At 36.3% G+C, this 27,639-nt stretch overlaps 1 protein-coding gene across 1 annotated transcript; it reads right to left on the bottom strand.

Annotated features, from left to right (window-relative positions):
- Positions 1 to 1,387: 1,387 nt before the first annotated feature.
- Octbeta1R (Octopamine beta1 receptor) lies at positions 1,388 to 27,572 on the bottom strand. The gene is made up of 9 exons (XM_068296378.1): positions 27,561 to 27,572; positions 20,372 to 20,473; positions 9,898 to 10,606; positions 6,333 to 6,530; positions 6,080 to 6,251; positions 4,688 to 4,824; positions 4,444 to 4,626; positions 4,167 to 4,320; positions 1,388 to 2,157 (listed from the first exon to the last, which is right to left on the bottom strand). The coding sequence occupies exons 3-9, from the start codon at positions 10,386 to 10,388 to the stop codon at positions 1,876 to 1,878; spliced, it is 1,617 nt and encodes a 538-aa protein (XP_068152479.1). The 5' UTR covers positions 10,389 to 10,606; positions 20,372 to 20,473; positions 27,561 to 27,572; the 3' UTR covers positions 1,388 to 1,875.
- Positions 27,573 to 27,639: the final 67 nt, after the last annotated feature.

The following is a 27,639-nucleotide window of genomic DNA, read 5'->3' as shown; positions in this document are numbered from 1 at the left end:
TTGTTAACAACATTTGACTACAGTTAAAACCTTATCAAATGGTTACTAGGGCTATAAACATTTTGTCGTGGGATTCGTTCAGAGTTTAAACAAAACGCCATAAGTTAAATAAAGCAAATATTGACACACACACACACAGAGCCATAAAGACATAACGACAGACAGACAGCCAGACAAAGAGAGATAGATTGGTAAGTACATATACTTAGAGCAGAGAGAGTAAGAGACTGATGAGGTGGGGGAGAAAGGTAAGAAGAGCTGCTCATTTGTCGTGGCTGGTGAGCCTTTAAGCTGGCGCTTTAAATAATGACTATGATTCGCGAAAAAAGAATGCTTCACACAAATACATACATATATATCTTTTATTTATTTATATATGTATGTATGTATGTATTTGTGCAGCAACTTAATATTTTATGTAAACACAAAATAAAAAACAAAAAACAGGGAAACTTGTTTAGCGCCATGACATTTGCTTTTGTTTGATTTATATGGAGGCGTGGCAGTTACAGTCCAACGATTATGACTACTGATAATTTTTTTTTTTTTGTTGTCGGTATTTGCTTTCTTTTATTCTTAGGCAAAAAAATGTCGCATTGAAACTGAAAGTTAAGAGCAAAAGATTGTGGTGGAACGAGCAAAGTTTGCTTCAAAAAGATTGTCTTGGCAAATCAAAATGAAATCGATAGATATATATTTATCTGAATGTCAATAGTGTTTGTTGTAATAGCATTTTATCGACAGTCGCAGTTACATATACATATAGATTATATGCTTAGTTATTAGCTAAGTAGATATTTATGATGATGACTAACTAGATTTCAACAATTGTGAGAGAGAAATTGAGACTTGGAGTCATATTTTCTAATTATGTATGTATGTATTTGGCTGGACTATGCATATTGTATACATCTACATATATATATATATATAATTACAATGGCTAATAGACCCCATGGATATGTTAGTCGTGCACTCAATACCTACACAAATGAGACAATATGTATTTATATATTTTAATACATGCATCATTACTTTTTGCTCTAATTTTGTTTGATTTTGTTCTTTGAACTTGATCAAAATCATATTGTCTCTAACCAATAATCAATAAATTTATTTGAATCCCATTAAATTTACCTCATAAATTGTAGCTGTAGGTAAATATATCTTTGGTTTAATTCTAACCACAAGCACAAACACACATGAACGTTAATGTATGTAACTATTTCTTTATATACGTATATCAAACATACAGTACAATATTATATCTCATATATATGTATATGTAAATGTAATAATTATAAACAATTCTCTAAATGCCAATCAAATGTTGCACGAAACTGTTGACTCTTTAAATTCACTTTGTAAATATTTACCTCACCACATCGCGACCTTCTGCCGTTTGTATTATTTTTGGTTGATTTCGGTTAGCATTTTCATCAATACATAATGAAGGTATATGAATATATTTTTCCATTTACTTTATCTCTTTTTTATTATTTTTTGTATTTTTGTTTGAAGGCTTTATTTATTCTGTGGGATTGTCGAGTTCTTCTTTTTTTTTTTTTTCTTTCTTCTGTTAGTTAAATTCTTGATTGAAATTTCACTTGGATATTGTGAAAGGAGTAACATGTGGAAGCTTTGCTTTTCCAGGATTTTGTGAGAAGCGGAACAAGCCCACATAACTAAGTCTATTGAAAGGCATTCACACACACACACACACATAGAGACACACGCACACATACAGAATCATTCGAACACTCTTAGTTATAGACATGCACATATCTACATTTACTATTTACTATATGTAGTAGGATTTAGGTTTCACACACACTCATACAAACACAGATACTAAATCGAAGAGCATTGTAGAATTTAGTTGGTATACAAAGGATGCAACTGCTGCTCAGCCATGGCATCCATAGTGGGCGTTACAGTCACTGCATATGTCTGACGGGCCCGCATCACACTCATGTGTATCTCCGATGAGGCCGTGGAGTTCATCATACAGTTTGGCATGTCGGCCGAACCAGAGCCAGTTCTGGCGCCATTTGTTCCTCTTCGTCCAATGCCACCGACAAGGTCTCTGCCGCCTCCGCCACCGGCGCCCATACGAAAGATGTCGCGACAATTGATGAACGCATAGGGACAGCAGCTCTGTAAGAAATTCATAAGACATACTTATATACAAAAATCACACATTTGGCGCATAGGGCGTAGGCTCTCCCATGCATATGTACATCATACATATATAGATATGTGTGTATGTATGTACATTAAATTTGATAGAGTAGAACGAAGAAATTTTTTGCTTACTACGTAAATTACTTAAAGGTTAAGCATATTTAAACGACGTTGGGGACAGGCGACGACACAGGAGCCATGAAAAAGAGACATAGGGACACACACACACACAGGAAAGGTTAAAGGACAGGCCAGAGGAGAGTAGAACAGAAAGCGGAGCGGAGTATGAGTGTGGGAAGGCAACAGGAGGCGGCCCAAGCACATGTCTGTGACAATTTGGTTTTCCGAAAAAAATAAAAAATGAAAATGAAAAAAATGGTCTGAAGAATACAAAAAAATGCTAAACGGAATAAAGGGCCGCATTCATAGAAATGAATGGGTATATCTGCGTGTGTGTGTGTATCTGTTTGTGTGCGAGTGTCTGTTTTTATGTTATATCAAAGAATGAAAGAACAAAAAAAATGAAATGGAATAACATTTCATCATCAAAATGTAGGTGTATATGTAAGCATTTGGGCGTAGTCAGAAACCAAGAAGGATTATGGTGGATTAACTCTCCCATTTTCCCAATGTCCTTCCATGCCGAATGAATTCTGTAGGCAAAATGTTGTCAATACTCTCAATGAAAAGCCGCATTAATAAATTCCCTTAATTCCCTGAATCAGACTTTAAGAAATGGAAGTTTATAATAATAAAATATATAATTCTGTTCTCAAATATAAGATTTGTATATATTCACTATATCTTAGATAAATAGATATACTCCTGAGTACTCTATACTTTTAATTTTATTTAAATACGTGAAATTGTTTTTAAAATTTCTTAGTTTCCTGCTACGCCCATGTGTGTGTGTGTAGATATGGATACATATGCTTTCACATGGCAGGTGCTGGTGTTGTTGGTGTTGCTAGTTTGTTGTTTTTATTGTAGACAGAAAGGACTTCGTTGGGTTGTGTAAAAAAAAAAAAAAAAAAAGAACTGTGCGCGGTTGTGCATACTCATACATATGAATGTGGGGATTCGGTTTCTATTTGTGTGTGATATCTTCATTTTAATTTGAATATTACATTTTATGCTTTCTGTTGCATACTTTTTGGGCATCTATTTAACGTTTGTTGGGCATGAAGCAATGTATCAGTAAAGAAAAGGCCAGCTGTGCGTGTTGTAGAAAGAATAGATGAAAGTAAGCAAGTATTTCATATATATTAGAGAATAAAACCAATTTTACACTAAGCATACTAGCAGTAAATGATGTGAGACAGTATCGAGTCAAAGAAAGAGAGAGAGAGAGAAGGAGGTATTATATGAGATAGACAGAGTTAGCAACAGAGCAAAGGTCAAAGAGCAAGAGTCGCAGATTAGGCAAGCAAAAGGCAATATAGCAAAAATAGAAGAAAAAAAACGTGCAGATTCTTTTAATACAAGTTTTCATATTTTTTTTTTTTTTGTTTGGCAGCCACAAGGCGAACAAAAGCATTGCGCTAGACTTTCTTCCGTTGAAGAGGAGGAGCTATCACTACTGAGATTGGTTATTGATTGCCAATGCAGACAAGATACATATATATATTACATATGTAACTACCAAAATATATGTTCAGCCTGAGAGTCAGACTCTATGGCAGTGGCTCTTCGGCTCGTTGTTGTTGCTGTTGTTATTCTGCCAGTGGTTGTAGCAGTTGCCAATGGTGCGGTTGCCGTTGCCGTTGTTGCTATTGTTGCTGTGCTATCCCTTTCCATTGCTCGAGCAGCAGCAGCAGTTCTTAACTAAGTCTATAGGCAAAAGGTGCAAGAATTGGATTTGGATTTTTATGCCCAATTAAAGCAACAATTTACAAATAATATAGGAATACCATCGAGAACATTTTAAATACTTGCATTGTCATTGGTTTCAAACCAAATTTCTTTAAACTAGAAACACTCACCTTGAGTGTCTTTTTAAAGGCAGCCCTGAAATCGCGATTGAAATATGCATAGATAATTGGATTCAATGCCGAGTTGAAGTAACCAATCCAAAATAGAATACCAACAACAATCCGCGGTGTTTTACAGCTATCGCATACAGTGGAAGTTATATACCTGCAAAGAGAAGGAAGAAGGAGTTACATATACAAATATTCGAGTTTCTTTGCCTTGTCGATTGATTGAGTTCGAATAATAGAAAAGTAGATGTATTTGCCAAAGTTTAATTACTCAACTCACCACAAGAAGAATGGCAACCAGCACAAGAGAAATGCACTCATTATAATGCCCAGGGTACGAGCCGCTTTGCGTTCCCGTCTCATTGTGGTTATGGTCGATTGCTCCACTTGTATGCTTGGCCTGGGCTTCGGTATTTGGCTAATCTGCAAATGCTTCTCCAGCAAAAGGGCAGCCACTTTGGATCTGTTTCAAACGGATGTAACGATAATTAGAGTTTAATTGATGCCATTGCATCCGCACTTACCGATAGACCAAACGTTCTTGCCTATCCGCCTCTTGATAAATGCGATAGTACATGGACAGCATGACGATTCCTGGTATCCAGAAGCTCATTGATGAACTGACAATGGCGTATGCTTTATTTACTTTAAATTCACATATCTGTAAGAGACAAACAGTTTACGTGGCGTATGCGTAATGCAATTATTGCAAGGCAAAGTGATGGCAAAAAAAAAAACTAAACACAATTATGCAATGCATTAGTTGTCGAAGGCCAAAATCGATGACAACAACGAAGATGCTAACGAAGATGACAACAAAGTGATTTAATCAGATTACCTTTTCCAGACCAGAAGGACGAAAAGTCAATTGTCGGTTGTGTGCCTGCTTGTTATTAGCATAAACAAGTAAAACTAATTAAGGCCCAACTTGAATGCTAATGTATGCAAAGGGCTTTCAATAAGTTTTCTTCTTTTTTTTTCGTTTTTTGTTTTTAGGCATCCCTGCTTGGCAGCCAGCCAGCCAGCCAGTCACGAATTCTGGCGAAGACCACGAAGCGAAAATAATTCACAGCCTGCACAGCGGCAAGTGGCATTATGTATATTCACTTTTACAATTGGTATTCGCTTATATACGCACTGTCTATACTATATATTTATATATATATATATATATTGTAGAATATTGCGCAATGATAACCGCAAACAAGCTGGAGACAGTCAAAAAGCAACAGTTGGCAAATATTTTCAAGAACAAACCAATAAAATGGAGTAATAAATATGCTGCCTGTCATCGCTTCTGAGACTGAAAAGCGTAAAAGTCTAACACACACAGACACATAGAAAGAGAAAGGCAGAGGGGAGAAGGCAGAGAGAGGCATACTCATACATAAATCAATTTCCGTTGAGATGAACCAAGGCCCCCCACTCCTAAGGCGTTTACCATGCAAAATGCATGCAAAGTAGATTTACCCTACACACACACACACACACACACGAGAGTGTCTGAACTAAATTAGAATTTTCTATTAGTTAGATGTGCCAGAAAATTGAATAAATAATGCAGAGACTACAGCAACTTAAGAACACAACAACAAATGAAATGAATCAGTGATGAATACTAAACGAAGCTAAAAGAATTGAAAATAAATTTGAAAAACTATAAAAAATTAACCTTAGGTAAGCACCCAAACAAAACTAAGGAGTTGTTCTTTAATCCTGGCCAAATAAAGAACCAAAAATCACTCAAAAGAAGTTAGATTGAACGAGTCTTAAATATATTTAAGGAAAGTCTGTTGAAGATGTTTTCTTCTGTGGTAACCAAAATGAATAAATAATTGTTGTCATGTTTCAAATAAAACTATTTAGATTTTCTTTGCCACAATTGCTTAACTTTAGCAAAGTTAGTTTCAACTTACATGCGGATGTGACTTGAGATATTTCCAGTTCTCGTTAGTGGTATACCAGCCCGAGCAGATGGGCAGAAATGATAGCAATGCTGGTGATAGCCAAACCATTAGCAGCATAATGAACACACGACGATGCGTCATGATGAGGGGATAGTCCAGTGGCTGAACAATGGCATAATATCTAATGAATTAAAAATGGAATATTAAATGATATGCTTTGTTTTAGTAAAACCAATGAGCAAATGGGTAAAGGGTACTGTACCTGTCCACCGATATACAACAGAGATGCATTATGCTGGCCGTAGAGAAGTAGACATCAAAACTGTTCCACATGTCGCACATCAGGGAGCCAAACATCCATTTGCCCGATATCATAACGGAAGCATTAAAAGTCATAGCACACAGGGCAACCAGCATGTCGGCAACAGCCAGGGAAACCACAAAGTAGTTGGTTATGATACTGCATCCATATGTACATATATTTATATATATATATGTATATATAACATAAAATAAAGTAAAACGAAAGAGAAAAAAGAAGAGAGACAGATAGATAAAAGGACAGAGTCAGCATCAGCATCAGAATCAGCTTAACGAAAGTGAATGTGAAAAGTGCAGTCAGTCATTCAGTTAGACCATAAAAGTTTCAAATCCAATTTCAAGTATTAAGCATTTTAAAGCCCCAAATCTCATCCCAAATCACTTATCATCTGTCGGTTTCCGTGTGGTTTTTGCAAAAGGCAAATGAAACTTTTCAGGCATGCATGTGACCGCCGTTTATCGCTGCGGTTGTCTGAGTGGATTTCATTGTTTTAATGGCTTAATTAATAATTAGTTTAACACCACCGCAGCCAACGCAATGTTAAGTCAATTATCTGCATGCGGTGAATCCGCAACACAATGGAAAAATGCCATGACAAAACAAGGCAAACACCAAAGAAGGAGTGAAATATACACTGAGCGAAATGTGAAAAGGTTTGCGTTCTCACAAAGTGAAAATTTAAATTTAAAGTCTGAGACGAAACACCTTGAGGTATTCGGCATATAATGGAGGCTTACTTTTAAGTTGAAACAGAAAAATTATCAATTTTTAAAACGTTTCATTTCAGTGAAGATATTCTTGACGTTTCATTTGTCATTCGACTTCATTGTATTGCCATTTTGTATTATCTTTTATACATTTTACCATTTAATTGTTGAGTAGAATGATGGCATGCAAGCTTTCCATTCATATTTAACATTTGCGCCAGGACATTCAACTGCCGCCCGCAAACCTAATTACGACCACAAAAACGTATCCAACCGCAGACAACAGCTGGCGGTAAGCTTTAACTACAGGCTGAATAAGGCACATACACCCCCACCCACAAGCAGCCCGCAATAGTACCCACATCAAGAAAGCAAAAACAAGTAAAAGTAAGAGAAAAAAAGTGAAGGCTATTGAGGCGTTGCTCGAAAGCCGATTAAAGTGGAGACAAAATCGGAAGGTTGTTGTTGATGGAGGGACGAGTGGTTGGGTGTACGGTTAGCTTGATTGGTGTCAAGTTTGATTACAATTATGAATTGGCAACTTTTCTATTTGGCAAGAACTTAGGAAAGTTGCCATCCTATTAAAAGTTTAATTTGATATTGCGTGTTTTTTTTTTTTTGTTGTCCCCCTACTACAATATTTAATTCAATTGCAGAGACTGTAAAATTGATTGATTTTTCAATCAATTATAATTATAGTTTTAAGGGGAAAGGTATTTCTATTACCAAAGTGGGAAGAGAAGTTAGGCAGATATATGTACATACATACATATGTGTACATGGGTTCTCAAAGTGGTTATGCATGTTGCTTGTAATTAAGCTTAATTTACCATGATGATGATTTAAACTGTGTAGCGAGGCAGAAAAGGTGAAAATGATGCGGAAAACGCACATGACAATGAGCACAACGCAGTTGAGATAAAAATGGCAACATAAAATAGACGTAGTCAGGGTCAGATACCAAATTGCCTGGCCCTGGTGGGGCTAAATGAGCCCAAACGCACACACACACACACACACACACACATACAGACACTTGTACTAATACAAATGTCAGGTGTTCTTTCTCTTTGTCAAGGCGGCAACATTTTCTTGGGTCTACCTTAATAGTCCCTACCTTGACATTGAATGTCCCGGGGTTACATCTTTTCCTTCTTCAGACGGTTTTGTGTTGTATTTATTTTGTGTTTTATGCCACCAGCGAATGTTCATGAGCTTATGAATTTTGCGGCTAAAAACACGTACAAAATGATGATGGTTGGGCCTACCTAGCATAACACACGCCGCTCAATTCATAAATTTGACAAATTATATGGGCCCACACACATAAAGTAAATGCCAACGCGTTGACCTCTTAAGTAGGCAACAATATTTTTATGCTTGCTTCTTATTAACATTTCTAATGTAATTACGCACGTATCTAACATTTAACATTGTCACTGCCAGCATGCTTAGCCACGCCTCCCTCCATCTATAAGCTATATATGTATGTATCTATATAAAAAATATATAATATATACATATATATATTTATGGATGGGCTAGCGGACGAGAAGAGTTTTTGCTTGACACGCAAAAATGACTGAAAATATGATAAATGATGACAAATTAATGGTCACAAAAACAACCTAGATTAACGCGACCGTGGCCTGTGGCCAACTGTTAGAAATTGCTAGACAATGAATAAAAAAGAAGGCAACAGAAACAAAACAAAATACCTAAGCCCAAAAAGAAAAAAATGCACGAAAAAGAACCAAGAAAAAGCCAAGCCATGTCCTTGACAGTTAAAAACATCAGCGCACATTGTTGACAATGTCATCTTGGTTTGAGGGCAAGGAATTCAATGTTAACAGAACCAAATGCCGACAAATATTCACCCTAGCCGTGAATGTATCTCTCTCTTTTGGTTCTTCAAAAAAACTAAACAAAACAAAAATGTTGACAATAAGCCACAAACTTTTCGCATAAAACTATGCAATATTACTTATACGACATGTTAACCACAATATATACAACAAACTTTCAACTATGTGTGAATAAAATAAAAATGGATTAAAGACTTCAACTTTAACTAGACTGGAAAAGTGTTCTTCGACAAGTGGGTGGAACAAGCCTTTAAGCGAAGCATTTTCAAATGGAGCTTAACGCTCACTTACTGTAACTTGGTTACTCTTTTTCTGGTTTCTGCGTAAAGAAAAGTCCTTAACGACTTTAATCCTCTGAAAATGACTGGATTTTCTTATGCCACTTTTTGTTATTTGCCAAACGTTTATTTGCTTGATAATTAAATTTGATTACTAATTAATTTCATTGGCCATTAAACATTCAAGATTTGAATGTATTTTGCGGCAAGGCTGAAGGTGTTTTTAACAAACAATTATAGAGCTAAATTAGCCGTTAAATATCCTAAGCCCATCAACAAATTAATAAATTAATTATTTCATTATATAAACAGAAAACGTATTGTAGTTCAGCATTTTCTGTTTTTTTCTTTAAATATTTTTAAGCCTTTACTTTTATTACTTCCATCTACATATCTTGTATTGCAATTCTGCACAACATATGAAGATAAAAATGAAGTTTTTAAGCACTTAACTGATGACAAGCCACTCGACTGAGTGAATAAACCCTTTAGACTATGTTTGAGGACAAACAGAAAACAAAACAGAATAGAAATGGACAAACTTCAACAGAACGATAAATAAACGAGACAACTGAGAGACAAACGGCTCTTGGCCCAATGGGCCATTGTGTTTGTTTTTGTCACCAACTCAAAGAATGACCCACCGCAGACTCACCGCAATTTCCGGTGCCGCATAACGGACACAATCACCAGCATGTTGCCCAGAATGGCAGCCAGTATTATGAAACCAATAATGAAGCACTTGACGATGACAAATGTCAAGTGTGTGTTGCCATCGTCATCATCGGCGGTGGCAGCACTCACATTCATATCCTGGCCAGTTCCAGCTACAACGTCTTCAATGGGTACTGCAGAGCTGCCGCTACTACTGCCACCGACAGCGCTGCCGCTGATTCCACTGCCGCTGCCAGGACCGCCAGCTCCATCGTCAATAAGGCCTTCGGCAATGAAATTCAAATATCTTGCATGTGTGGCCGTTGATGCCTCCAGCAGCGGCATGTGTAATGGTTGCGACTGCGATGTGAATAAACCTAATGACACAACCTCCGATGCTTTGTTTCGGTTTGTTGCGGTTGCTGCCGCTGCTGCTGCTGTCGTTGTAGTTGTTGTTGCTGCTGATATGGCTAGTTTTCGTAAAAGTGTCATAATAATCACGACAATAAAAATAAACAAGTCGCTCGCTGCTGATGAAGGTTTGAGTGTCCCAGAATCCAATGTAGTTATTCGAATGACTATATGGTTAATAATTCTCTCATTATATGGCAATGGTCGTTCAGGATGGATGACATGTTGGTTGACCTTTCTCGCTATAGCTGATGCTGTTGTTGTCGACTATTGATGACTATTTTTATTGTTGCCAAGTCCTGCAATTGAAAATAATGAGTTATTTTTGGTTGTTTTATTTCTATACACTCAAAGTTTAAATTATTTTTACAACTGGCCATAAAATTTAAAAACTTGCTTAATATTAAAATTCCTTCACTAAACTTATTTACATCTTTCTTTGTATGCAATAAACTAATAACTAATTAAGATTTTATTTACAATTTTCTCTAATACACCATAGTTTGGTGATATGCTGTATAATTTCTCTAAGTGTACAATGGCTTTGGCCAACTCTAAAAATGGTTTTTGGCTTTCAGTCTTTGAATTTGATTGTCGCATTGCGATTTCTATGATTTGATTTCTAGTCACATTTGCATCAATGAAACATTTGTTATGGCAATTTAATGAACCGCACAATGGCCTGACGAATTCGTGTGCAATGTGTATCAGTGTGCGTGTGTGTGGTTGTGTGAGTTTTATGGTCCTGCGGGCAGTGTCTAAGAACAATTTGTAGAACATGCAAATCTCAGAGACTGAAGCTAAGCCCATAAACACCTTGAGTCTTTGATGGTATTTAGAGTATTGTATATCTACAATACACATTCTTCTATTATACCTATATATACAAATATAAGTATATATATATATATATATATACGTACGTATATAAATTGCTTAGCCGCAGGCTCTGTGAATACAAAGACCGTACAGACAATGAAATTGAAACCCACACAGCAAAACACTTCCAAGTGCTTAGCCAGAGCCAATGCTTTCATTTAGCCAATGTAGCGCGGGCAGAAGATGGTCGGGAGCAGGCTGGCAGCAGCAGCTACGTAATCCCACTCAATTGGTTTAATTTACCATAAACAGCGTCAATGTGTCTGTGCCGTTCTGTGCTGTGAGAGGGAAATTTCCTTTTGCGCCAAAAATTTGCTTCCTTCCTGATGACGGCAGCTGCTTCTGCTGTTGCTATCCCTCCAGAATCCCTCACCCAAGCTCTCTTTTTCTGGTGTGGGATAGCTTGGGTAATATTTTATCATCAACAGCAGCAAGCTTATCATTAGCAAATGTCAATTTTCAAATTATGTACATTTATTTGGCAATTTGCTTCTGCCTTGTAATCGATGCCAGTTTACAAATTCCATACTCGACTCGGCCGCTATTAGAGCCATCAGAGTTTTAGGCAAATACTTGGCATTCAATGATGCAGGCAGGTCTAGTGCCAATATACCACGTAATATAGCCAAAGGGCAATTTTCTCCATTTACGTTGTGTGTGTGTGTGTGTGTGTGTGTGCTGACTGAACAAACATTACACCAAAAAACTGGTATATACATATGTATGTATAATTCCCATTCGGGCCCAAAACTAAGTAAACTCCCAAATACAAACAGAAAATGCCGAACCCGGCTAAGAGCTGCCAGAAATGTGTTTTGTGGCACCTTTAGGGAAATGAGTTTCGTGCGGTTTTTCTGAATATGTCACACACACACATACAGACATTGACTCACAACAACTTACAGACATCCACACTCACTCAGGCAAACCGCGTGCGGTTGAAGTGAACTTTAAATCAATAAAAAAAAAGGAAGAAATAAGTCATACATACACTCTGCTGTCCCATCTCTTCACCTTTCCTTGGTCTGGCAAGTGCTTTTGTCAAACGCATTGACAACCTTCCATAACAATAACATCTGGGCGGCAGCCATCCCGCAAGTGCCCAGCGGTTCCACTTTGAGAGTCATCTTTTGTCAGAAATTCGATACCTGTCGCCCGCGTACAATGAACATCATCAGGTGTGGCCATTCTTCATTCTCAATATCAATTCCCTACCTCTTCCAATCAATCTGCCCGAGAACCTTCTGCAGTTTTTTTCTTTGCCTATTATTTGCTAAAGTATCTGGGATTTAGTTGAGCGTATTTGCCTTTGGGATTTTCTTAGTTCTACAAAGTCAGCCAAAGCCAGACACAGTGGATGAAAGCCGAAAGTGTACACCATATACTATATACTATTCTGTTAAGGATATTAGTTTATTAATTAGCTTTTCTTCACTATCAAAAGTTGAACAGGATCCAGACCAATGAAAAGGACTATTAAATAATAATTGCTCATTCTCAAACCTTTTCCCTTGGTCTAAATTGAATTTCTCAATAAAGTCATTTTAAATATCAAATGATTTCGTCTATTCTCCATTTCCCCATGTTAGCCACTGTAAGGATTTGGGTAACTTGGGTCATTGGGTCAGTGGGGACAACATGGCACGCTTCATTCAGATTCTGACTTGTTTTGTGATTCAATTTTTTCCTTTTGGCGTGTGCGTGTATTTGTGTGTGTGTGTGTGTGTGTGTGTGTCTGTCTGATGGTCTTGTACCCCAGATGTATTCTTGAGGTGTAATGGATGAATGGTCGGTTGTCTGGTTGTCTGCTTGGCTGGCCGGTATCTCAAGCTGCTCCTAACTTATTTATTCTTTCTTTATTCTTTGTGTATTTGAATTTTAGCCGTGTTTATTTACAGCTGAGCGCATTGGGTAAAGAAGCCACAACGGCTGATGTTGATCTTTACTTTAGCCTACACAATAATAATAACCACAGCAACAGCAAATATGCAACAACACAAACAACAACAACAAGAAACAGGTTCACTCGAAGCAAATTCCTTTTCAAGTCAGCGAATCATGTTTTTTTTTTTTTTTTTTTGTTTTTTCTTGGGTTACGGCTAACGTTTTTCATCACAAAGGTCAGTCTTTTTGGCATATACACACATAAACTTACACAGATTGATGGTCAGCTTTAATTACTTTGTTGGGTGCAAAGCAGAAGATCTACTTGAACACTTTGTTCAGCTTTTAATTAATTTTTAATTTATGCAAGGAATAAAGATTTTTTTCCTCTTTTTGCCTTGTTGCCCGCTAATCGAGAGGAGTTTTGGGTTGTTCACACAAAGAAAGAAAAACACAAAAAAAAAAAAGTGGAAAAAGGAAAACGCAAAAGGGAAAACAAAACGAACACTTAAGCACACGCATTGCTTTTTAATTGAGTGACCCAATGCAGAGGCCACAATATAATTCCTCCTCCTACCCCAAAAAGAGACACAAAACACTAAGTCATTTATCACTGGTGGAATTATAAATAAGACATGACCGTTAGGACTCAAGTTTCGATGTATATATAAATATGGCCGATTTAATTGAGTGCTAAAACGAACAGAACAAAGAAGAGGACATAAAAGAGAGGATAAATGAAATCAAGCGCAAATTGTTGTCACTGGATAACAAATCGAAGACAAAACGAAAGCGAAAGCCCCTAAAAATATGCAAAGATAAATTGACTGCGGTCAAACGCAATGGCCAACCAAGGGAAAATAACAATTGGCATCAGTGCTGTCACATTTAACGATGGTAAAAATAACATTGACCACAAGTAAAGCCACGGGATAAAAGAATGACATAAGCTCTATGTTTTAGCCTTTTTCTAGTGACAAAAAGTTGGTAAAAGATATCAAAAAATTGTTTCAACATCTTCAGAGCAACACTTATGAGCATATATCATAATTGGCTCCTAGCCTTAAAACAGCTAAACTGGCAGCACTAACTTAACAAAACAATATATGAAAAGAAAAGCAATGCTAACTTCGTTTATGTCGACCATTTACTAAATCAAATATACGAAAGGTAAAGAAAACCAAACAGAACGAAGAAAAAAATTCAATGGGGCTGAGCCAAACTTTGTATACCCTTGCAAAAAACTTTTTTGTATTTCAAGAAAGCAAAATAAAAAGCCTTGTGTGTAAATTTTCCAATTTGTCTCGAAGAAAGGCGTATAAACAGAGGCCGAAGTAATGAAAACTCACGAATAAGCGAAGAGCTAATTATATTTATTAAATACCCATTATAAATATATCTACATAGTTTAGTTTAGTTTGGAATCAAAGTTACAATTTTCGAAGATATTAAAGGATTCGCTATAAATGAATCAATCCATTTTTATTAGCAATAGATGTTTAATTTTCGTGTTTTGCAAATTATTTAGGGGGGCATTTCATCAGTTAAATAACTAACTAGGAATAGCGACAATGATTAGAAATAGCAACATTTTGGGGTATGTTCCGACCACCCAGACTGCTCCCTTAGATTCGTCCATGATGGTGTAAAGTAAGTAAACAACTTAAAGACTCCCAGTTCAGCCACAGCTCTAAGTACAACAAAAAATCCTAGTGAAATTCAAAAACCAAAGGACCTCTCCTATGTTTAACTACAAAGATGGATATTATTCGGATTACTTTAGATCTAAATCTTTATTTCAAGCTCATTAGTCGACTAAACTTTAACCAATATTAATATACCCAATTGACAAGGGTATAAAAAATGAGGAACGAAAAGGGACAAAGAAAATGTAACGAATCTACATGAAAGTCAGGCCATGACCTTGCCAGCGGGGGAGTTGGAGGCCATAGCCGAAGCCATAGCCATCAGGCAATCAGCTGCCAACGGCGGAAGTGTAAGTTCAATTATTCATCTACCCGGTTTTCCACCCTCATACACTTTTCTTGATTATGACCAGTAACAACTACATATAGAGGCTTACATACATATGTACAAATATACATACATATTGGATTTATTTAGAGGTATATATGTGTGTGTGAGAGAGTCTTCGTCTTGGCCTCGGTCGCATTTACATTTTAAATTGCAGCATTAGAAGAATTTGCATTGTTTCTGGCCTTACGTTCTACATATATAAATTTTTTTCCAGCAGCATTCGCCGTATTCCTTTGTAAATTCAGCTTACATACTCCCACAAAATAGATTACCATTTTTAGTTGGCATTTTGCTACCCTATATCTGTAGGATCAACGGTTAGAGATGATATACCTAAGATTATCTAAATATCCTCTGGAATGCCCTTTGAAAGGACAAGTCGTTATATCCGTTTATATCACTCGTGTGTAGGCGATATAAATTATAGGATATATCAAAGTCGTTGCCTCCATTTTTGAAGGATATTTGCTTCGTTTTTTGTTTTTTTGTTTTTTTTTTTTGTTGAAATTTTGACAGAAAGGCCAACCTCAACCTCAATTGCTGCGGTTGCCAACGGACTGAGATAAGATAAAATGTGTAATTTGAATAAAAATTTCTAATATTAGCCAATATAAATAAATATGTCATGCATACATAATTTTCAATACAAATATAAACAATGCGAAAATGTATTTGATGTATTTAATTATTGTCTAACATTTGAGTTATGTTTCGGTAATGAATAAATGTTCATTAAATTTGATTATCGCATAACAAAAATAACTATTTATTGGCATAGTCTTTGATTAATAATTTAATTTTTTAATCACATGCAACTATTACCAATTTTGTGGTTTCATTGTTGTCATGTACATACAAATAAACATGGCCAGCAATTTGCAAAGTATGTCAATTAAATTTAAGCTTCTTATTTATAATATTCAAATACCGAATCGAACTACTACTATATATTATATGTACATAGAATAGAATGTTTAAAAATGAATAATCTCTCTATACTCCATGCTGTTGGACTCTCTTCAACTTTAACTTCTAAGTATCCTGACTGAGAGTTTTTATTAGTTAATAGTTGGTTAGTAGTTCTTAACTATTAAGCCTTGATTGCTTTCAATAAATTCTAAAAATAAAATCCAATCAAATGTCGACAATTTAGGCCGGCAATGCATTTATGTCATATATATTTGGTTAACTTAGTCTGGCTAATTGTTTACTGCCAATTTAATGCTACTGAGGACAGATATCAAGACTTGGCCATGGCCAACATGCAGTCATAAAATTTTTAATTAATTTTAGATACTGCCTTCTGCCAGGTAACCACACAAAAAGGATATAGTTGAATGCAAGCATGTATGTATGTATATATATAAACGGCGGCTATATATAGACAGGTACCGACACACACATACCTTTTGCATTGTGGCCTCTTTTTCGTTTCATACTCATTCTCAGCCATGGAATATTCTGTGATATTTGCACTTTTTATGCTGAGTATATGTATGTCGGTATATGTATGTAGGTATATTAATAAATATGTGTAAAGTGTATATACACGTATTATCCTGCTGCTTGCGGCTCTTTCTTGTTTATATAATTCATAATGTTAATGTTTCCAGCCAGCCAAAGTAAAAGTGTAAAATTTGTTAACACCCATGGCGTCAGAGTAATGTTGGCGTCTGCCACTTGAGAGTTGTGGCCACGAAAGAACGGAAAAACCAAAAAAAAAAAAAAAAAAAATATATGTATACATATACATACATGCACGCAGCGTCAAGGATTTATTAAAATAAATTTCTGCAGCATTAGGAAATTACTTACGGAATATGCAAACAAAAGGCATAGTTTCCACTGTTGATGCTGAATGTTGATAATGGCGCAAAAATAACGACCGAAACGTGTCTGTTATGCTTTAATTGGCAAACAGGGTGCCATGTCTAGAGGGGACATGCCAGAATATTTATAATATTGTGTTGACACATTAGACAGCCATTGACAGAAGTCTTTAGTTAGATTTAGATCGCCTAGTTGATACCTTTCATAGTCGTTTTGAAGAACAAGATTTATCATTCAGAAGAAGATTATATTATCCTCTTTTAGATGGAAAAATATATAGGTTATAGATTAGCAAAGAAAAAAAAAAGAAGGAAATCACAATAAGTTTAACTAAATGTGTAATACCCATTGGGCTTAGCTTGGGGTATTGGGTATGTATGAAATTGCTGAAAGATACGCACGACTGCCCAGCCACTACGTGGGCGTGTTTGTAAGTAAGTGTGTGAGAGAGGTGTGTATGTGTGTGTGTTTAGGACGACCCAAAAACAACTACAACAAGCAGGAGTAAAACAGCTGTCAGTGAGCAGGTGGCCTTTCTTATACATATGTCTGCCGCACTGCGCCTGCCTTCCGCATGATTTTGCATTTCAAATTATTTCCGAGTGCAATGAGTAAGAGGCTAGAAGGGAGCGACAGGGTGGGGCAGGTTTAGAGCACGTGCAGGCATGTAGCATACCTACACACACACACACATAGGCAGTAGGCAGTACAACACTTCAAAAAGCCGCTGGCTTTTAAAACATAGTAAAAGAAGATGGTTGAAAGAGGGATAGACATCGGGAAAGAGAAAAAAGAGACTGAGAGAGCGAGATGTAAGTATTTTTTTTCTAAATGCCAAGCTAACAATAGAAAAGAAGCATCCTTATCAAGGACACAAAGACATGCACACTCACTCACACATACACCGACACAAATGCAGAGCACGGGCATGGGAAACAAAAGGCAACCAAACTGCTGCTGCTGCTGTTGTAGTAGCTGCTACATGGGACTCTCTGGCCATGGCATGGCATAACGTAGAAAACCAACAGCAACAATGATAACAACAACAAAACCAACAAATTACAGGAAAGTATTTTTCTCAATTGTTGTTACTTTTTGTGTACTGATTGTTTCTAACAGGCTGGCAGGCAGGCAGGTGGTGAAGGGAGTAGTGAATGAAGAGAAGGATGCTACTCTTGGCACAAGAGTGCCTGTTTTTTTTTTTCTTTCATTTTTTGTTTGTTTGTTTATTATATTTTTTCCCCCCTCTTCTGCTTTCATAGACTCCTGACAGCAAATTGAGCAGCCAGTGCGACCTGCAGCTACCACATGGACCAAGACCTTGAGCGATTAGATTCAGTCTGATAATGTTGAGAGCGGGACGTAGTTGCCACTGATTGCATTTGGAGAACGAAGAAGGCGTAAAAGTAGAAAGTGGGTGCAACACAAATACAAAACTTTGGCAGACAAACTGGGCGACAACTTTGGCTCGAAATGCCTCGCCTTGCCTTGCCACGCCCACATGCTCGTGCCCAGCTTCATTAGCGTTAATTAATTGTGTGGCCCCATGAAGGGGCAATGTCGAGAAATAAACGTAGAAGTTCCTGAGACGACATTGACAAACGAAGCGCAAAATTGCAAAACTGTCTTTCATACCCTGTGGCAATAGCAAATAAAAGAGGTATATTAGTGCCGCAGCTACATTAATAAGTCGAGAGAGATGACGAGACTTGTCTGTTCCTATTTTCATTTCCCTTTACATTCAAAGGAGAATTCTTTACAGAGCATTTTTCAGTCAATGTTTCGATTTGTCGTATGATTGCTTTTTTTTCCTTTTTTGCGGCGTTTAGTTGTGGGTTTTGCTGGATAGAGCTGAAGCAGAACTTCATCCAAGTGGCTGGCCCTGCATTGCCCAAACAATTAGCATGAAATCACGTACATGGCACGGTCTGGGTCGGGGTCTGAGTCTGGGACATTCAGTGCCGAGTCACTCACCTAAGTTGTTGATAGTCAATGTCGATGGCTTTGGCCTTTTCATGCCAAGTGCGCGACCTTTGTTGGCGATTGAATTTGACATTGTGCCTTTTGCACAGCCCATACAGAAGCTACCACCATCTGTTCATCCCACCAAATCCACAATGAAAGTCAATTTGCCATTTGCATTTATATACATAGCCATGCATGTGGCTGTGTAAGTGTAACGAGTATCTTCAATATCTGAATATGCCCCCAAAAAGTATGCTACATTTCTGCTACGAACACCATTGCTCTGCGTGTCTTTCGTTTCGTTTTGTGTGTGTTTGTTTCTCTTTTTCTCTCTCTGTCTCACTTGCTTTTACTCGAGACTTTTATTTTATGGAGTTTACCCAAGCACACTCAAGTGTATAAATGCCAGCACATTTTTATGGCATTTTGATGCCTAATATGCCAGCAATTTTGTACCTATTTTATTTAGCTACACCCATACATACATATATATTTGTACATTCTATATACGAGTTTTGTCTGTTGGTAGCTAAAATACTTATGAATATCTGATTGGTATCCAAGACTTCTGTTCTCTGACTTACTTATGTACATCTTTAACCATTAGACGCAATTACATAATTTTCGCTCAAATTGAATTTGATTAAGGCAGCTTTTTTCCCCCCTCATACATACATACATACATGTACATAAATTATATATTTAAATGACAAAAATTGTATAATTTAAAGAGAAGATGGTAGACTTTTCACTTCTTTCTCATTTTTTCATATAGAATTAATGTATCACATATTTCTTATTGATGAACCAGACCCCGACTGTTGCTTAACTCCATATGTTTTATTTCTCTTTTTAAGCAGTTCCCAAATGGCTCGTGCTGCAAGGGCTGCCCACGCATCGTGGCCATAAATAAACATTTAATAAGCTAAAAGTATTGACAAAACAACAACAAAAAAGAAGCAACTTTTTAGGCTGGTATATCGACTTTTAGGCTTAAAAGCGATTAAAGTTAAAAATATCTTAAAGCAGTTCTTTTTCTGTTAAGTTTAAACTTGTAATCTTTAAGTTAATATTTTGTTGTTTAGTAATTATAAAATATTAATATATCATAAGCTGACTACTTATTCATTCCAAAAGTCAAGACAAATTATGTTTCCAGTAATGATTTTCTTCATGTCTTTAAATAGAGAATCTAAGCCAGATCATATTTTTTCAAATTTTTCAAATAAAAGCAATAACTTTTTCAAAATTCCAACAAACAATTAAGATACTAAAATAAATTTAAAGCATAGTTATCTAATTCTTGAGAGCTACATTTGAAAAGGAATATCTCTTGCCATATTTCGTTTTGTTTATTTATTTGCCATTTGCTCGTCTACTTCATTTTGTGCTTTCTCTATTTATTCTAGTGGGTTATAAGGTTACATAGTGGAATACAGATTTGTTGTTTTTCGTTTTGTACCTCTTACCCCTCTTCGGTTGGGTTCCCATGATTTATTCGTTTGGCATGTTAAACTACTCATTTAAAAGTTTCAATTTTCTATCAATGTACAGAAAGTTTTGCTATGACACTGAAAGCATACAAAAAGTTGAAAATACATTTAAATAAATGATTTATTATATTGAAAATAGAATGGTTAGGTGAATGCATAGACAAATCTCGATATGAATACAAATTTATATGTATGTACTTATATGTTTGTCTGTTGACAACTTGTCTGTAGAAAAGTGCATTCAATAGTTTGCAGTAACTATATTTCATGGCTTTATTTCAATCAATTCAATTCTGGCTCCCCATAGTCTAATTTCATTTTATTTTTATTTCTGTTGGATATTATTTCTTTCTTTTTATTATTTTGTCCTTTTGATATCCTTTTCACGGTCATGCTGAAATATTAAACAGACAAATATGAAATCCCATATTGATGCTTTCCCTCTTTGAGTGTATCTTTTTTATCTTTTTGTATGTCTTTGTGTTTGTGTGTGTGTGTGTGTGTGTGTGTGTGTGTGAAAGCACAATTTAGCTTTTATTGTTGCAGCATATATAATGCGATTTAGAAATGGAAACCGATTGTCAGCAAAGGTCATCTACCCAACCCAGCCCCCGCCAAACAACTTCAGACAGTGTTTGCCCATTCACCTCTCAACTGGCAGTCATGTCTTACCTCGGGGCAGCTCTCAAATACAGAAAATGGGTTTTGGATATTGAGCGGGAACAGAATCAGCGTTGAAATTGGCTTTCTCTTTTGCTGACAGGCAACAAGCAGATGAAAAATCACGAGAAACAATACAAAACGAAAGGACAACACCAAGAGAAAAAATGAAAAAAATCAAACCACTATAACAACAGATATATCCCACTGGGCTTGAGGCTTTTGTGTCTGGTTTACGATTTGTGGAACCAACAAATACAAAAAGCAAAAAGAGACACCCAAAATAAAATAAGAAAAAAAAAAAAAAAAACCCACAAAAGGGAAGGAACTTTAAAGTTTAATGTTCAAACTGGAAAACTCATAAATGTGTGCAAGAGACCATAATAAAGCCAAAAAGCGAGATATTGATGAACCGATCGATGTTCACAAAATGTGGCACATGCAACCAAAGTGATTGAATTAATATGTGAAGGATAGAGTAGAGTAAAAGACGCCGGAAATACCCAGAGTCCACACAAACACTAAAGTGGGAAAGGATAGCCCTTTTCTATATAGAAATTTCTATACCCTTTAGCTGATTAGAAAATCTAGACTAAAGTAAGTGGTAGTTGGTTTTGTCTCTTACAGTCTAAACTAAATGTTTTTATACATCGGGAAATCCTTTTCCCTTATAGAGGTTCCAAATTTTGTTTGGCGGCTGCAAATTTGTATAGAAAATAAATATAGCCATTTTTAAGGGTATACAAGTTAAGAGAAGACAAAGGGAACAAATTTTGAGACGCAACGCACGAAGCGCGTATAAAACTATAGATATGTGTGTGCATGTGTTTGTGTGTGCGTGTGTGCTTTGTATTTGTATGTGTCTTGCCTTGGCCACGCATCATAACATGTCAATATACTTGAAACGCCAAACGCCATTAAAGTCAAATGCTCTACGGGGAATTTTCAAGGCAAAAGGCGGCTGCTGTTGCTGGCTGTTTGTTGTTCAAAAAGGTAGCCACTCCCTCTCACCCAATTCGAAATCGAATCCTCTCCTTTCTAAACCCACCCCCAGGTCCACCCTGCTCCGATTACCCCAAGCCTTGTTCCATTTGCTATTGTGTGAGTTTTTGAAATACAAAATCACATAATGACAAGGACAACGATAAAAACAACAACAAGAACAAGAACAATACAAAACAACAGCAGCAAAATCAAAGTGTAAAATGTTAAAAATCGAATTTTGTCCCCAACATTGAAATGGAATAAAAAGTAAAAGCGAAAGCGAAAGGAAACGGATGTTCGGTCATGGCGAGTATGAGATGAGGTAAGGTGAACATTGAGGCAGAAAGAACTGAGTTGACTGTCAGACATGCCATTATTTGTTGATGTATTAAAGCTTTTATTTACATGCAGGTGAGCGCCATTTGTTTATATTTGTATTCAATCAGCGTCAATAGCGAACAAAACAACAAAAAAAATAAAACCAAGAGCAAAAAAAAAGCGAAGTGAAAAAGCACACAAAATGTGAAGGCAAATCAAATAAAATCAAATCACAGGGTCGTGTGTGGGTCGTGTGTGGGTCGAGTGTTTCCTCCTACTGACGTGTGCGTGTGCACCTATGAATGTGTGTGAAAATTTTTACATAGAATTGTCAACTTGATAATAATGACAATGACGACGATGATGATTATTTTGTTGACTATGAAACTAGCAAGTGAATAATTTGTCCTCAAACTAAATAGCTAACACCTGCCTTAGGTGGGTAGCTTTAGTAACCTAATTTTTTTCCGTTTTCCTTGAACTCAATCCTTGTCGTGAAGTTCCATACCATAATGAAGCTATAATTAGATAAGCGCAGCGTCAGTCAACCACACTAACCAGCCCAGTAGCAGCAACTCACAGACACATACATGCCACAGCTCCAGCTAAAGCCAAAGCCAAAGCCGGAGCCGGAGCCAGTGGGCCGTATATCTCATGGATACACAAGCTTTGCTATGTGAGCTACACCCACAGAACCAAAACACATACATACTTTGGCTAGCAGTAGTCTCTGTATTTTTAGATCAACACCGCCACTGGGAATGAAATGTAACAAAACGTTTGACTAACTAAACTCCAGCCAACTGACTGATGGCCACACAGTCAGCTAAACATAGTACGAGTAAGAAGGCAAGCGCATGAAAACGATTGAGGTAGGACAACATGTAGCTACGACAAGTAACGTATTTAATATTAATATAAACACTAAAAGTTTGGCCTTGAAATCCAACTTTTTACTCTCATAAGAAGATAGAAATTAATCTTTGATAATTTCGGGACTACATCGGGCCCGATTTTAGGCCCGTGACAAATTTTCTCCAAGTGCATATACAATGAAATGCTGCCTAATGAATGAGGGTAATTCCACTCGAATATCTCAAAGGAAGGCAATGGTCTGTCACTCAATGGATCTCTTGTTTGGCATTATGTGGCTCAGCCATGTTGTTGATTCGCTCTATCTATCTCTATCTCTATCGCTGTGTAGGTGTTGTGGGTTTTACCTGTATATTTGCCTATTTACAGCCAACTAGTTTCCCAGAGAGAACTTAACTGGCATGCGGTGCGTATGCGTAATGTGGAATGATTTTCCATGGCAATCGAGTGGACTGAGCTACATACATATGTACCTTTGTCTGTGTTCATTCTCAATATTTCGTTCTATTTAATCAGGAGAGTTAATTGAATTCACAAATTGTTTGAATATTGTCTTGTTAGTCGCAATAATTGATCGACCCAATGGAAATTGATATCAGAATGTAATCAACCAAATGTTAAGCAGCTATTTCTTATTGAACATATTTAATCAAAATATGGATAAATATTTCTTTTGCTTCAAAAATCTTTATCCCCATGTTGGTATTAATATTTTTATGTTTAATCTTCTTAAATATTAAAAAACAAAAGTAATTTATTGCATACTTTAAGTGTTAAATAAATATGCTGATGACTTTTTAATATACATACCTACAAATTAATCATTAATCATAAAGTAGACACATCTTTTCCAAGACATTGCAACACCTTTCAATCAAAGAAAACTTCATTGAATTAAAATATATACCCACTTATACATATTTCTCCACTTATATGTCCACTTTGGTCCATCTTCATCAATCAAAAAATATTTCACCCAATTGTATATCAATTTCAAGGTCAAGAACATTATTGATTTCTGTCCTAGAAGCTATGCTTAGGGAAAACTAAAATAACAATATGCTGTTAATAGATTTCATGCAGATTGTGGCCAATTAAGTGGCCAGCAAAAGGCTTAGCCATTTACACTGACAACAATGAAAACCAAATCAAAAACGGATTTGCCCTATCAAAGCATTGGAATTTCTAGGCAATTTAGCTACAATATGGATAAATGTAAGTGTGTGTGTGTATGTATGTGTGTGTGTATATTACCAGATATAGACAGAAGATAAACTTGTCCATCACCATCAATCAAACAATCACTTAATTAACGACTTCAAGAGCAGACAAACATGCCAATTTCCACTCAAATTTCTATGGGGCACAATTGCTGGGCTCAGCTTTTGTTTGGCATCGATTGAAAAAGTTTTCATCGGCCCCAGTCTAACAAAAAAAAAGTTTTAGTTAGGCAGCTACCTACAAACATAGTTAGTTGAAGCAGCACATAACGCTTAAAATACGTTTAATTAAGAGTCATCGAGGCGCCGAAAAAAAACTTTTCGGCAACCAAACTATGCCAACAGTTCTTTTCCCCCTTCTTTTGGTTAGGGCCAAACGAAAATATTATTGCACATAAATCGTTTAGATACTTTGTTCAATGTAAGCGATACATAAACACTTTGCCCAAGGTTTAATTTGGACTTTGAAGTGATTTTCATAAAAGTTAATAGATGGATCAAGGGTTAAAGCATTTTTTAAGCCCCAAAATAATACAAGAAAAAAATATCCTCATCCAATTAAGATTTGATTTCAAAGCGTATCAAAAGTTTGTGTGCACTTTTTGGTTCAGCAATAAATGTAAAATTATATCTAAAGCCAACATTTATTTATCTGAACTTCCAGTTAGATGCTTTCAATTGAGAGACAGATTTTGAGTGTTCAAGAGTCAGAGGTGAATTCATTTATATGAAGCTCCTCCCCAAAAGTGAACTTATAATGGAATTACCAAAGATTTTGGCTTGCCTAGTCGGAAATCTTTGGTAATGTTTTCAAGATAAATAATGATAAAGATTTGCGGCTTAAAGTATTATAGAGTATGAGGTAGCCAGAAAAGCCCAGGCGCAACCCTTTTGGTGTACCTTTGAGTCCGTTCCTGATCAAAACAAAATTAATATTGGAATTTGTGGCCACAGTTCTCCACTTGTAGTTCAGTTAAGTAAGTAAGCATATCGAAAAGTTCTTTCTGGTTGAAATGTGTTCATGCGGTTGGCCCACAATTTGCCAAAAAAAAAAAAAAAACTTTGAACTTTTTGGAAAAGTTTACTTTATCAACTTCCCTTTGGAAGTTCGAAAACCAGCCAAATTAAGAGAAGCAACGAAGAAGAAAACGAAAAATACCAGAATGTTGAAAATGGGAGGCAAATTACGGACAAAATGTCTAACAAATCGATCTGCTTCTAGCTACGTGACAGTTGCCAGTTTAATTAAAATGGAATGCGCTAATGGAAAAGCAAATTAAAATGCCCCTCATACACACACACACACACAAAGGAGCACACATATACAGAAGATACATGTATACCTGCATAGGTAGTCCATATTCGGATATGATTACGGCGCAAATAAACAAGGCAACAAAAATGCCCATCCATAGACACATACATACATACATACATATGCATGTATGTACGTGTGAGTGTATATATATTTGGGTTTATATACTTGTCTGTCTATATTTTCGTACGTGAAATATTAATTTTCCATTTTGAAAAGCCCTCACGAAGGATAAGCATTCCGCTGAAGATTTATTTTTAGGAACTCCAAGCAAAAGAGACTTAAATGGGCCATGAAGACAAAAATAAAAAGTAAAAAAAAAAACCAGACAGCCAGCCATAGCTCGAGGGCCACTTAAAGCATAGGAAAACTATTAAAATTTATGCGTGGCCCTCAAGAAAAAAACAACAAACACACGACCAACTGTCGCGTCCTCCTAATACACACACACACACACACAGCCCTCCATATCCACACTGACAAAGCAAGGTATCAAGTTTGAGCCAAAATGAAACATGTTAATGCTGACAAACAACAAAATGTGTCCAGCACGGGCTGCAAAGCCTTGCGGATGGAGTAATGTCACCTGCTGACATGCCTCAAAGGCCTAAACAACATGGTCAACATTGGATGGCAGCAATGAAATATCATTAAACCATTTAAAAATTAACGTAAAATGCTAAGCAAATAAAATTTCTTGTCTTATCAAAACCATTAAGGGCCACAAAACGATACGAACTATTTCAGGTAATCTAGATTAGTTTTGATTAGATAAATTGCAAATGAAATCGAAAAGGGTCATGAGAAAATAGTCTTAATATTACGTATGCGTACCGTTGACCCTTTCTTAATGGGCAATATATATCAAATTTAATTTGTGACATAGGTTAATAGTAGTAATACTTTGCCAAATTAACATAAAATCGGGCTTAACATATTGTAACTAACATATTGAAAATAAATACCCAATGTTTGTCTAAACTTAAAAGAAGTTTGTTTATACAAAAAAACCTAAAGCCCATCAGTTTAAAGTTCAATAAAGAACAATAAAGAAAATCCGACAGATTTAAGTGCAATGAAAACTTTCTTCGGCGGATGGCAATTACCCAGCTAAAGGAATAGTTCACATCAAAGTAAGGAAAGAAAGGAGAAGAAAGGTTTCAATGCTATATAAAGCAACGTTTGAATAGTCTAAAACGCGATTTTATAAACTGAGATTTTTCATGTTGTTTTCAGATGTTTTGAAGCTCTAAGTTAAATTTATATGATGTAAAGTAAACTTTAGGTTTTGGCACTGTTTTTTAAAACTATTAAGACGATCATTGAAATTCAATAGACTAGTTGTAAAATGATGGCCAATTGAAAGCAGAGATAAGAATTCAGAAGAGGCCTTTGGGCCTTTTCATTGACCGTTCAGCCAAAAATGCTTACACAGATTCATATATATATATTTTTTTGGCATCAGAGCTGCTAGTGTTGTTGTTCTTGTTGCTGTTGTTTGTCGTCCTTAGAGACTTAAGCTCAGGATGGGCAAGTTAACGCCTTCAAGTTGTAAAACACTTAGCGGTTATTTTGTTATATTTTTTTTTATATTTTGCTTTTCTTTTTTTTTTTTTTGTATGAGTTGCCTTTTCCGTTCTGATGGGACAAAGAGAGAAAGCGAGGAGTAACAACAAAACACACACACACACACACACACACACACACGGAAAGAAACTCCGCGCGTGGCTAAAATTGTTGTGTTTGTGTGTGTAGATAATTTAGCGCAATTTACGTGCAAATTTGCGTACTTTACTTTATAAGTGGATGAGGTACATAGGTAGCATTAGCAGTGGCAGCAGCAAGCAGTGCACAGGTGTCGTCAACGCGCAAAA

Source organism: Drosophila tropicalis, unplaced genomic scaffold (genome assembly GCF_018151085.1).
Source record: "Drosophila tropicalis isolate 14030-0801.00 unplaced genomic scaffold, ASM1815108v1 contig_859, whole genome shotgun sequence".
Classification (NCBI taxonomy): domain Eukaryota; kingdom Metazoa; phylum Arthropoda; class Insecta; order Diptera; family Drosophilidae; genus Drosophila; species Drosophila tropicalis.
This window is presented reverse-complemented; position numbering and strand designations above follow the sequence as displayed.